The 12,142-nt window shown below is 37.6% G+C and overlaps 7 protein-coding genes across 7 annotated transcripts; 5 read left to right on the forward strand and 2 right to left on the reverse strand.

The window, feature by feature from the left end:
* Positions 1-36: 36 nt before the first annotated feature.
* On the reverse strand, positions 37-780 carry RRP40 (exosome non-catalytic core subunit RRP40; the record flags this gene model as incomplete). Its single annotated transcript, XM_003675737.1, has 1 exon — positions 37-780. One exon carries the CDS (start codon positions 778-780, stop codon positions 37-39), a length of 744 nt encoding a protein of 247 aa, XP_003675785.1.
* Positions 781-982: 202 nt separating this feature from the next.
* Positions 983-2,287, forward strand: RPD3 (histone deacetylase RPD3; the record flags this gene model as incomplete). Its single annotated transcript, XM_003675738.1, has 1 exon — positions 983-2,287. The coding sequence occupies one exon, from the start codon at positions 983-985 to the stop codon at positions 2,285-2,287; it is 1,305 nt and encodes a 434-aa protein (XP_003675786.1).
* Positions 2,288-2,505: 218 nt separating this feature from the next.
* Positions 2,506-3,015, forward strand: RIB4 (lumazine synthase RIB4; the record flags this gene model as incomplete). Its single annotated transcript, XM_003675739.1, has 1 exon — positions 2,506-3,015. The coding sequence occupies one exon, from the start codon at positions 2,506-2,508 to the stop codon at positions 3,013-3,015; it is 510 nt and encodes a 169-aa protein (XP_003675787.1).
* Positions 3,016-3,094: 79 nt separating this feature from the next.
* Positions 3,095-4,687, reverse strand: NOP8 (Nop8p; the record flags this gene model as incomplete). The annotated part of the gene is made up of 1 exon (XM_003675740.1): positions 3,095-4,687. One exon carries the CDS (start codon positions 4,685-4,687, stop codon positions 3,095-3,097), a length of 1,593 nt encoding a protein of 530 aa, XP_003675788.1.
* Positions 4,688-4,930: 243 nt separating this feature from the next.
* On the forward strand, positions 4,931-8,194 carry CTR9 (Ctr9p; the record flags this gene model as incomplete). The annotated part of the gene is made up of 1 exon (XM_003675741.1): positions 4,931-8,194. The coding sequence occupies one exon, from the start codon at positions 4,931-4,933 to the stop codon at positions 8,192-8,194; it is 3,264 nt and encodes a 1,087-aa protein (XP_003675789.1).
* A 591-nt stretch (positions 8,195-8,785) lies between these two features.
* On the forward strand, positions 8,786-9,595 carry PEX11 (Pex11p; the record flags this gene model as incomplete). Its single annotated transcript, XM_003675742.1, has 1 exon — positions 8,786-9,595. One exon carries the CDS (start codon positions 8,786-8,788, stop codon positions 9,593-9,595), a length of 810 nt encoding a protein of 269 aa, XP_003675790.1.
* A 397-nt stretch (positions 9,596-9,992) lies between these two features.
* Positions 9,993-12,059, forward strand: PPM2 (tRNA methyltransferase PPM2; the record flags this gene model as incomplete). The annotated part of the gene is made up of 1 exon (XM_003675743.1): positions 9,993-12,059. The coding sequence occupies one exon, from the start codon at positions 9,993-9,995 to the stop codon at positions 12,057-12,059; it is 2,067 nt and encodes a 688-aa protein (XP_003675791.1).
* Between the last annotated feature and the right edge of the window lie 83 nt (positions 12,060-12,142).

Here is a 12,142-nt window from a genome sequence, read left to right on the forward strand (position 1 = left end):
GTATGGTACATAACAAATATATATGCTTGCATCTATCTACTCTTCCACCACTTTCGCCACTTCCTTGAAATGTCTCTTGACAATGGAATCATATTGCGACACGGGACTCTTACAACATTCTAGTACAATTCTATAACATGCCAAAGTATCACTCACTGTATCACACTTGATCCATATCTTCCCATTAATCCCAATGGCAATCTCAAACTTCGTATGTCTCGCCAACAACCTCAGTAACGAACTAGTCCCCTCCTTCTTTTGCTTATCGTCACCTTCAAACAACAACATCCTAGCAAACCTCAGCGGACAATCTAACACCATCCCATCCTCCAGGATCCCAAACCCTGGGTCTAAACACTCCAAAGTAGCCTCCAATTCCTTCTCCGCACTAGCAACTTTCGCATAAACAAGATCTCCCTTCACCAAAGTGGGTCTATTCTTCTTAGATGCATTAGGGAAAGCCATATATGGTAACGATACATCATTGGAAAAATTACTTAATGACACACGGTACGAATCACCACCTTGCGTACCCACAATACATCCAATGACAAGGTCACCGACACAAGGAATGTACCTCTTGGAATCATAATCCACATAAAGTTGTGTCCTATGAGGCTTAGGGTGTGTGATGTGTGCTATTCCCGCCTGAGTGGGGATTATTTCATGTGTTTGTGGGTTGCAATAGATACCGGGACCCAAAGTGAGCGCAGATTGTGATGACGATGGTGATAGAGGCAGCTTGTCTCCTGGAAGCACAACAACGGTTTGAGGTTGCATCCTTATTCTTCTGTTTTCTTGTTTGTCATCGTGTGAGATGTAGTAGTTAGTTCATTTCATCTCTCATTGAAATTTTCCAAAAAGTTGAAAATTCTCGGAATCAGAAAACAACATTTCAAATCCTTTAACAGAACTTTCACTTGCACACACATTGCCCTGGCGATATACAATATCAAACAAAGTAGACAGATACAAAACCAAGATGGTGTATGAGAACAAACCATTTGACCCGATAACGATCAAATCTTCAGACACGAAGAAACGAGTCGCCTATTTCTATGACGCCGACGTGGGTAATTACGCTTACGGTTCAGGGCACCCGATGAAACCACACAGGATAAGAATGACCCACTCCTTGGTGATGAACTACGGTCTATATAAGAAAATGGAAATTTACAGAGCTAAACCAGCCACGAAACAGGAAATGTGTCAATTTCACACCGATGAATATATCGATTTCCTGTCTAGGGTGACTCCCGACAATTTGGAGATGTTCAAGAAGGAAAGTGTCAAGTTTAATGTCGGGGATGATTGTCCCGTGTTCGATGGGCTTTACGAATATTGTAGTATCTCTGGTGGAGGATCCATGGAGGGGGCCGCAAGATTGAATAGAGGTAAATGTGACGTGGCTATTAATTACGCAGGTGGGTTGCATCATGCTAAGAAATCAGAAGCCTCTGGGTTTTGCTACCTGAACGATATCGTCTTGGGGATCATTGAACTATTAAGGTTTCATCCAAGAGTACTTTACATCGATATCGATGTCCATCATGGGGACGGTGTAGAGGAGGCATTTTATACCACAGATCGTGTGATGACTTGTTCATTCCACAAGTATGGTGAGTTTTTCCCCGGGACTGGGGAATTGAGAGATACTGGTGTCGGTAAGGGGAAATACTACGCTGTTAACGTGCCCCTAAGAGATGGTATTGATGATGCCACGTATAGAAACGTATTTGAACCCGTAATAAAGAGAATTATGGAATGGTATCAACCTTCCGCTGTTGTATTACAATGTGGTGGTGATTCCCTATCAGGGGATCGTCTCGGTTGTTTCAATCTTTCCATGCAAGGTCACGCTAATTGTGTCAATTACGTGAAATCCTTTGGTATCCCCATGATGGTGGTCGGTGGTGGTGGTTACACAATGAGAAATGTGGCTAGAACTTGGTGTTTCGAAACAGGGTTGTTGAACAATGTTGTCTTGGATCAAGAACTACCATATAATGATTATTATGAATATTATGGACCAGATTATAAATTAGACGTTAGACCATCAAACATGTTTAATGTCAATTCCAGTGAATATCTAGATAAAATAATGACCTCCATTTTCACGAATTTGGAAAATACTAAGTATGCACCAAGTGTTGAGTTGACTAACGTGCCCAAGGACCCTGAAGATCTCGGAGACCAGGAGGAGGATACCGCTGAGGCCAAGGACACGAAGGGTGGGTCACAGTATGCAAGAGACCAAGAAGTAGAGCACCCAAACGAGTTTTATTGAACGATTCTATGTAAAATAAGTAAAATAAAGTAAATATGTGTTATTGACAGTGGCGTCCGGGAAAGTTTCGAATGGGTGTTAGTCACTTTTTTTCGCCACCCATATAATTAATTAAAATGAAAAGATACAACAAGTTTCCATGAAGAACTAACTCACGAATGAGAAACAGTACAAGCAGCTAACAGAAACACAATTATCACATATATTTAATTGAAAAGATGGCTGTTAAAGGGTTAGGTAAGATTGATCAAAAATACGACGGGTCCAAGTTAAGAATTGGTATCATCCATGCTCGTTGGAACAGCGTCATCATTGATGCCTTAGTCAAGGGGGCTATAGACAGAATGTTATCATTGGGTGTGAAAGAGGAAAACATAATTGTAGAAACTGTTCCTGGTTCTTTTGAATTACCATATGGTGCTCAAAGATTTGCTGAAAAGGAAGCAAAGGCTGGTACCCCCCTAGATGCTGTCATTCCAATTGGTGTCTTAATTAAAGGTTCCACAATGCATTTTGAATACATTTCAGATTCTACCACACAAGCCATAATGAAATTACAAAACATAATCCACATGCCTGTGATTTTTGGTCTATTAACATGTATGACTGAAGAACAAGCTTTGGCAAGAGCAGGTATCGATCAAGCTCATTCTATGCACAACCATGGTGAAGATTGGGGGGCTGCTGCCGTCGAGATGGCCATCAAGTTTGGTGCTAATGCATTTTAAATTATTTATCTATCTATAAATAAATAAGTCCTTATTTTCTATGTGTACATATACATCAACTTCCAATGCCATGACTTTTCTAAATTAAAGCCATTTCTCCACCATTTTTACCTTTCCTCTTCCTTAATTGTCGTAGAGCATCTCTCTTCTTATTCTTCATTTCTCTCATCCATGTACCTCTATTTTCCCAGAATTGATCTTCCCAAGCAGTTAATATTTCATCTTTCTTGACGGAATTAGTAACCAATTTATTTAATTGTGTTTGACCAACCAAGAAGGGTGATTCGAAATGAGGGAAAAATAAATGATTCGTTCTTTCTTGTGACTTCTTAGTTGCGGGTAAAGGTTCATATTTGGGTAAAGAAGCCAGCAGTGTCGTCGGTATTTCATTGCTCGACTTTTCATTGTTCGCATCATGGGCAATATCTTCATCAGAATCCTCGATTAATTTAAACGAGGCAGGATTCTCAACTTGTTCTGGATTGAATAACGTTCTTAATGTATCTGTGTTACTGACAGTACCTTCAACAACAGAAGCTCCGAATGTGGGTATTGGTTCATCCTCTTCTTCCTCCTCCTCCTCCACATGTTCCTCTTCGCCTTTTTCCTCAGCAACATCATCATCAAATTTAACAACGTTACTCACCGGTTTATGCACTTCCTTCTTTGGTGCCTCGTTGTCAAGATCCTTAAATTTTGCTTCTAATTCATAATCAGACATGACGACGTCTGCACTTCCTTCATCATCTTCGTCATCTACCAACATTGGCTTATCAAAATCGAAACCTTGCAACACCTTTGATAACACTTCATTATTCTTGGTCTTTTCTTCTTCTGATAAATGCTCATCATCATCGTAATAATCTTCATCCCCCATTATCGTTGTCGAACCAGTATTATGATCGGTCTTATTGGTAGTATTATTGTTTACTGAGACAGATAAAGTATCACCATTTTTATTTCTGAAATGAACGGCTCCAGCAGACCTCTTGGCTCTACTATAATCTAATCTGTCCACGATATGATCGAACCCATTTCTCCATTTACCATTAATAAACTTGGATACTAAATCTCTCAAATCCTTATTTCTTTCATACCCCCAAAGTTTGGTTTGATAACATTTATAAACTTTTAAAGAACCTTCGACATTAATCCTGAATGTGATATGTCTCATTCCATATTTGCTTCTCGGTGTCTTCCTCACACGTCCGGGTATAACTTCTCTATGATCCTTCCAAGACATGGCAATATTCTCAAGTTTCTTATAATGTTCCCAATTCTTCTTCATGTTCTTCTTTTCCTTAATGACATTATCCCTTTCATCACTCTCCTGTCTTAACTTCCAAGATTCTTGCCAATCGGGTTTTGCCTGATCAATTACTAAAAGATTCCCCTTGAATTTAACATTATTCAAACTGTTCTTTAATTTTTTAAACCCTGCCAACCCATCTTCAAATGTCATATTAATATAAGCAAATCCATTATGTTTCTCAAATACAGGATCCACACATTGGCCAAAAGTACCAAATCTCTTATATAAATCCTCGAGACTCGCATCGAGGTTATTCTGCAAATTCCCAACAAAGACACGGACAGTGGAGTCCTCCTTATTCACTGTGTCGGCAATACTACTCATGGTCCAATTTAATGGTTTTGCTGCCTCTAAGACCATCCTACTATCTTTAACTATATTAAATAGCAGGGCACACTATATAACTTTCATTGAACTCATCGCGGAAAATTTTCCTGTACCGTTACCCGGAAGTCCTCAAGAAGTTTCCAAACAACTAACAAGAAGTCTTTGCCAAGTCGACAGTTACATATCCCAGTAAGTTTCAGAACAATACATTGTCCAGATAGAAAGAAACAAGGAACGAACAAAGGGTCGTTACCAAACCAGAAAAATAGTTCTAAAATGGCGTCCAATGCAGCCTCAGCGTCGTCCTCTGTCCAACCAACGTTGATCCCATACCCATCAATGGAATGGCCCACATCCCTAGATATCCCATTGAAGGCCTCGGAAGAATTAGTCTCTATTGATCTTCTCACTGATTTACCATCAGATCCTGCCGATTTGCGTACTTTGTTGGTGGAGGAAAGTTCCTCTCGAGAACATTGGCTAACAATTGCTGCAGCTTACGCAAACCAAAACTTGACTTTGGAGGCTATCCAATTGATTAAAATGGCCTTGGAAGTGTTTCTCCAAGATTCAGAAGGACTGGCACACTGTCATACCTTTTTGACTTGGTGCTATTTGAAACTGAGTAAGACTACGAAGGTTCCTCAGGACCATGACACTTATTTGAATGATGCTGAGAACCATTTGAAGGAAGCCGTCAAGATTAATCCAACTTGGATTGGGAATATGTTGGCCACCGTAGATTTATATTATCAAAGGGGTGCATATGATAAGGCTTTGGAGACCTGCGATTTGTTCGTGAAGGGTGTACAGCAGGATACGAAAAAGCATAATGTAATGTTTTTATTATTAAGAGCTAAGTTATTATTCAGGAAGAAAAATTATGTGGCCAGTTTGAAACTATTCCAAGAGTTGTTGGTGAGTAACCCAGTTTTGAAACCCGATCCCAGAATTGGAATTGGGGCTTGCTTTTGGCATTTAAAGGATTATAAGATGGCAATTAAGTCCTGGGAGAGAGCGACACAATTGGATGCAAATTCATCAGCTTCAATATTGTGTTTGTTAGGGAAATTCCATAATTCTTTGACTGAATCTGAAAATGATACTCAATTTAAGGAAAACTATACAGCTTCTCTAATGGATTTGAACACTCTTTACAACGATACCAATCATCCTGAGAATAAGGAAAATCCTGTCCTATTGACTCTGCTACAAAGTTATTTTTACTATAAGAATGATTTTGAAAATGTATTGAAAATATATGATGAAAAGATTAAACCTATCAGTACGTTAGTGGCTGACTCCATTCTTTCTGAATCTACACTTTGGTGCGGAAGAGCATATTATGCTCTAGATGATTATCGTAAAGCATTTGCCATGTTCCAAGAGAGTTTGAAGACGAACGAAGAAAATTTGTTAGCAAAACTAGGTTTAGGCCAAGCACAATTGAAGACCAATCTTTTGGAAGAAAGTATATTGACTTTTGAAAACCTATACAAGAGTCATGCTGGAATTCAAGAACTAAATTATATTTTGGGTATGCTTTATGCAGGAAAATGTTTTGCTGCCGCTGGCCAAAATCATGAATCTACTTCCACAACGACAACAATGTCTGGAAAGGAGATATCAATTTTAAACGCAAAAGCCTTACAATTCTTAGAGAAATACATCAAACTAACCACAGCTAAAAAAAACCAATTAGTCATTCCAAGAGCATATTTGACTATCTCCCAATTGTATGAAAAGACTAATCAATACAAACAATCATTAGATTATCTAACCAAAGCCTTAGAAGAGATTCAATTCATAAATAAAGACAATGTCCCACTGGAGTTATTAAACAACATAGGTTCATTCTACTTTATTAATGGAGATGCAGACAAGGCAAAGGAATATTTTGACTTAGCAAAGTCAAAATTGTCAAATGATTCATCAAGCCTCACAACAATTAATTATAACATTGCTAGAACTTTGGAAACAAAAGACTTAGAAAAATCACAAGTACTTTACCAAGATATTCTCAATGAACATCCAAACTATATAGCCGCTAAGATCAGGACATTGTTTTTCAAGTTTGTTAATGGTAATGAATCCATTAAGGATGAGATGACGAACTTGGCTAAAATGAACGATTCTGATTTAGAAGTTCGTTCGTTTTATGCATGGTACTTGAAAAATACGACTTTGAAAAATGAAAAGGAAAAGGAAACGTCATATAACAAAGATACTCTGGTAAAATATGATTCTCATGATTTATATGCATTGATCTCCTTAGGTAACTTGTATTGTTTAATTGCAAGGGAAGGCAGAAAAAACGTTAAATCTTTGAAAGAACAAGAAAAGTCTAAACATTCTTATTTGAAGGCAATTCAATTATTCCAGAAAGTCTTGCAAATTGATCCATTTAACGTATTTGCTGCTCAAGGTATCGCCATCATATTTGCTGAGAGTAAGAGGTTAGGAGCTGCAGTGGAAATTTTGAGAAAAGTTAGAGATTCTTTAGATAATGAGGATGTTCATATCAATTTGGCAAATTGTTTATTGGAGATGAGAGAATTTAGTAAAGCCATTGAGAATTATGACTTGATTTTGAAAAAATTCCCCAATATCAAAAACAAATCACATATTCTAAATCTTTTAGGTAAGGCATGGTATGCAAGAGGTCTAAAAGAGAAAAATATCGATTATTTCTTTAAGGCGTTGAGTTACACTGAAATGGCTATTGAATTTGAAGAAAATCGCGATACTTCAAAGAAGAATGAAAGATTCATAGCCATTTTGAAATTTAATGTTGCCATCTTAGATTTCCAAATTGCTGAAACTTTGAGGAGGTCGGAGAAGAAGGACCGTACTTTGGAACATTTGAAAACAGCTGTTGTCGGCCTAGACAAGGCAATTGTCATCTTGAAAGAATTGAAGGATTTGAAAGATTTCAATGTTATATTAAAGGATGAGTTGGAGCAACGTATTCAACTGGGGGAGACCACTATGAAGACTGTCCTCGAACGTTGTGTTACGGAGCAAGAACAATATGAAAATGAACAAGCAGGAAAATTGACAGAAGGCCGTAGACTACTTGAAGAACAAGAGTTGAAGGAGAAGGAAAAGAAACAAAAGCAAGAAGAAGAAGAACGTTCTAAATTAGAAAGGCAAGCCGAGGAATACAAGAAATTACAAGCTGAAGCTCAAAAGTTGATCCAAGAACGTGAAACTTTGATAGTCAACGAGGATAGTGATGTTGATAACGACTTTTCAGGAGAAGATGGAGAAGGAAAGAAAAAGAAGAAGAGGAAGAGAGCCACTGCTACCGGAGAAAAGAAACAAAGGAAAAAGAGGAAGTCTAAGTCAGCGTTATCTGATGAAGGCGAGGAAGCAGAAGGCTCTAGTGATGATGATGATACTGTAAAGGTCAGATCTAGAGGCAAGAAGTCTGGATTATCCAAGGAATTTGTTGTGGATAGTGACGATAGCGATTTGTCATCACCAGATATTGAAACTGCAGAGCAGGATGCTGCCAATGACGATGAAGGGTTATTCTAACCGTACGTTTGTAACTGATATAAGATAACTTTTTGTACTAAATAGCCTATAATAGACGAACCGCAAAGTCTACGGCAGAATGGTTTTAAAATGATAATATTTCTTCTTCTCACAGTTTATAGCTTAAAATTTATTATTTATAGAATAAAGGACGATGTTGCCAGAAAATGACTAATTTTTTTCCTAATTGTTGAAATTCCTTACCATACTCTAAATTTTTTCTTCAGTTCTTCCCAGATATGTTAGTGATCTTGTTGAAAGGAGCAACTCTAAAGTTGATGGGAAGTATTACACATGTCTGCTCTTTTGCCATTCACCTCGAGTTGAACCCCTTTCAAATGTTGTTAAAATTCATATTCCAACGTTTAATAAACCAAACATTATCCTACTTAATATATAATAAAAGATTCATTTCAGCATCTGTTGTCTTTTTCCAAGAAAATGCTATCTTCAAATCTATTTGAATACATGCTCTTAATTAAAACGCACGAATAGTGACGGGCGACAGTTCCTTAACACCGAAGCGCAGTCGGAGATGTCTCAGATCATCGATGGCTTTTAGGGTAAAACAAATCTTATAAGAAGGCTCACATGAGTCCATTGGGGAAAGAACAAATCAATCTTGAATTTCCCTTTCTAAAACATACCAACCAGAAATATCAAACAACAATGGGTAATGAAATGCTTGTTTACCATCCAACTGTCACACAGTTGGTGAAATTCTTAGACACCACCGCCGGTAGAGAGAAAGTATTGCGTCTATTGCAATACTTGTCTCGTTTTATTGCCGGGAACAGACATTCCCTTCTAGCCAAGCATATTCAGCTTGAATTTACAATGGTCAGGAAACTCCTAAGATTCCTCAAGCCTTTGAACCATTTGCAATTAGCTACTAAATTTTTGCACGCAACTGAAGGTGATAATGGAGATTTGATTGTTAAATATGCAAATGTGGTCAAAAATTTGTCATTTGCTATCTATTTGAGTTTAGATCAAATTAATTTGTTTAGACTGTTGAAATTAATCCCAGTGACACCCTTCTCTGGCAAGAAGGTTCCACGCTGGGCGAACATGTTTTGGTTATACGCTTTACTCAGTGGTATTGTCATGGATTTGAGAAAGATTCAATTGACTGATGCAAGACTGAAATCTTTGTTGTTTAAAACAGTTGAAGATGGTGCCGCCCAAGACAAAGTGGCTGAGAAGGCGGAAGTTAAGAAGGTCGCAAAGGAAAGATTTGCTGCAGTTAGGAGATTAGTTTGGGACTCGGTTGATTCATTCATTGTTTTGAACAATTTATCTTATTTGTCAAGTAGAGATGACGCAGTTGGTATCGCTGGTGTTATTACTTCTTTATTCGGTCTCCAAGATTTATGGCAAGCGGCATCTACCTCAAAATGAGACACCCATTTCTATACGTTTCAAACTCCATTCTATGAAAGAAAGAAAATAATATTTAAGAGAAGGAGTCGGACTTGTTCCAATTAAATAGTTTATATTCTAGAGTTAAGTATTTTTAAACTCCTTATATCATCTACAGGCTACTTCATGATTCTCTTTAAGCCGTTATCATTGCTATGAACCCTAGATTGTGACTTGCAGTTAAGCTTGCATAATTCTGAATTGCTTCTCACTATTAGGTTTAAAATGTGTATTATTCATTTGAAAATGGGTCTTCTTCGAATTCAACGATGAACCATTAAATTTTTTTTACCTAACAAAATTTCCATTGTCTACGTAAATCCGATGCTCAATATACTTACACCACTAACAATTCAAAGTAATAATAGCAGTAGGGATGTCTGATCCACTAGCAAACCCTGTTCTTTCTTCGAGATCTTTCAGAAAAGAGGAACGTAAATTGAAGTATGCCGATTTAGCCATCCAAGGAACAAATAATTCTTCAATAGCGTCCAAGAGATCTGTAGAGCTTCTATACGCGCCAGCAATGGGTATGAACAGATCATCTACTTCAGTGAACAATGTGAAGGAGTACTTCAAATGGTTTGTGCCCAAAAAGGTAAGTCGATCTCCCTGTATTAACAGAGGTTATTGGCTAAGATTACATGCCATTAGATCATGTTTAGATTCAATTGTACAAACCTTACAAGACAATGAGAAGATGGTGGTGGTTAATCTAGGTTGTGGATTTGATCCATTGGCATTCGAACTATTGGATCCAGAGAATATGAGTGCTGCCAAATATAGGAATAAGATCAGTTTTATCGATGTTGATTATCCAGATTTACTCAGAAATAAAATCCAGATTTTGAAAGATACGCCAGAATTAAGTACCATAATTGGATCTGATGTCGAAATAAATGAGGCTATAAATGCTAATGGTGATGGAATAGAGACAAGAAACTATTCTGCCATTCCCTGCGATTTAAATGATGCAAATACCTTTGCTAACCTACTGAATTCCACTGACATTTTAAAAAAAGACAAGAAAATTGTAAAAGTTTTTATTGCTGAAGTGTCATTAGCATATATGAAATATCAACAGGCAGATAAAATCATTTCTTTGACAGGAGCATTGCCAAATTCCCAGTTCATAATACTTGAGCAGCTAACTCCAGAGGGCCCCTTTGAACCATTCTCAAAGCAAATGCTAGCTCATTTCAAGAAAAATGATTCACCTTTGCAATCAGTGCAAAAATATCCAACAGTCAACTCCCAATTATCTAGATTCAAATCATTAGGATATATGAACGCAAATGCAGGAGACTTGCTGCAACTTTGGAACTCTGTGCCTCTAATAACCCGTCAACAAATAGAAATGATCCAGCCATTTGACGAATTGGAAGAATTTCACCTTTTTGCACACCATTATCTTCTTTTACATGCTACAAATAATCCTGCATATAAATTTGTCGATTCATTTGAAAATCCACAATCTGTCAAAGATTTGGCCCCAATCCATGTAGATTTTGAAGAGACAACTTTAGATTTGAAAAGGAATTTTGGGGCATCTGCCCTTGTTAGTGCATCAGACTCATCTAAAGAGATATGGTACCATGGTGGTTGTAACCCATATAGAACTAATGAAACGTTACAAATAAAGCTTGATAAAATTCTATCCTATGAACAGATATCAACTTTGAAACCACTTCCTCCTAGTAGAACATGCCATACCTTCACAAATAATGTCGTTATTGGTGGTAGACTGGCGCCGCACAAACCAATCAACGATGTTTGGCGTCTAGATGAGAAAACACTGCAATGGGAGCAGAAGACATCTCTACCGGAAGGCCGTTTTAGACATTGTTCGGTATCCGTATCGACAAATGAAACATTAATATTTGGAGGTAAGTCTTCTGTTACACTATCCTCTGCCAATAAATTTCTAAAATATGATATTTCAGCAGATACATATAATTCAATGTCTGTAGCTAATGGCGAGGTGCCTAGCCTTTCGGGTGCGGCGATGGATTATAATGAGGATACAGGAGTTGGTGCCATAGTTGGTGGACATGAAATCGTCACGGATACCTTCTCAGATGGATTATTCGTATTCTCCTGCGATAAAACGAATGTAATCATTAAAAAGAAAATTAATCATCCCTTACTTCAAAGATATGGAGCCAAAATCCTATTCGTCAACGATAAAAAAGTATTGGTTGTCGGCGGTACGAGCCCTTCCTGTTTGTTCAATCGCCATAATTCGATCATTTTAGTTGATTTAGAACTACAGCAACTTAATTGCATACCGATTCCTAAGAAAATTTGGGAAACGTTCCAATTATTCCTGGTTGGGTTTGAATTGAAACGTATTGATGAGAAGCATGTGATGATTTTTGGTGGTGGAGCAACTTGCTATGGATTTGGCGCGGTCTCTAATGTGGCGTTGAAGGTTGCACTTTGAATATAAGCTAGATAATACATATCGATCAATAGAATACGTTTATATTTCCCCGATAATTTTGTCTATAATTAGCGTCGTGCATG

Source organism: Naumovozyma castellii, chromosome 3, assembly GCF_000237345.1.
Source record: "Naumovozyma castellii chromosome 3, complete genome".
In the NCBI taxonomy this organism is placed as follows: Eukaryota; Fungi; Ascomycota; class Saccharomycetes; order Saccharomycetales; family Saccharomycetaceae; genus Naumovozyma; species Naumovozyma castellii.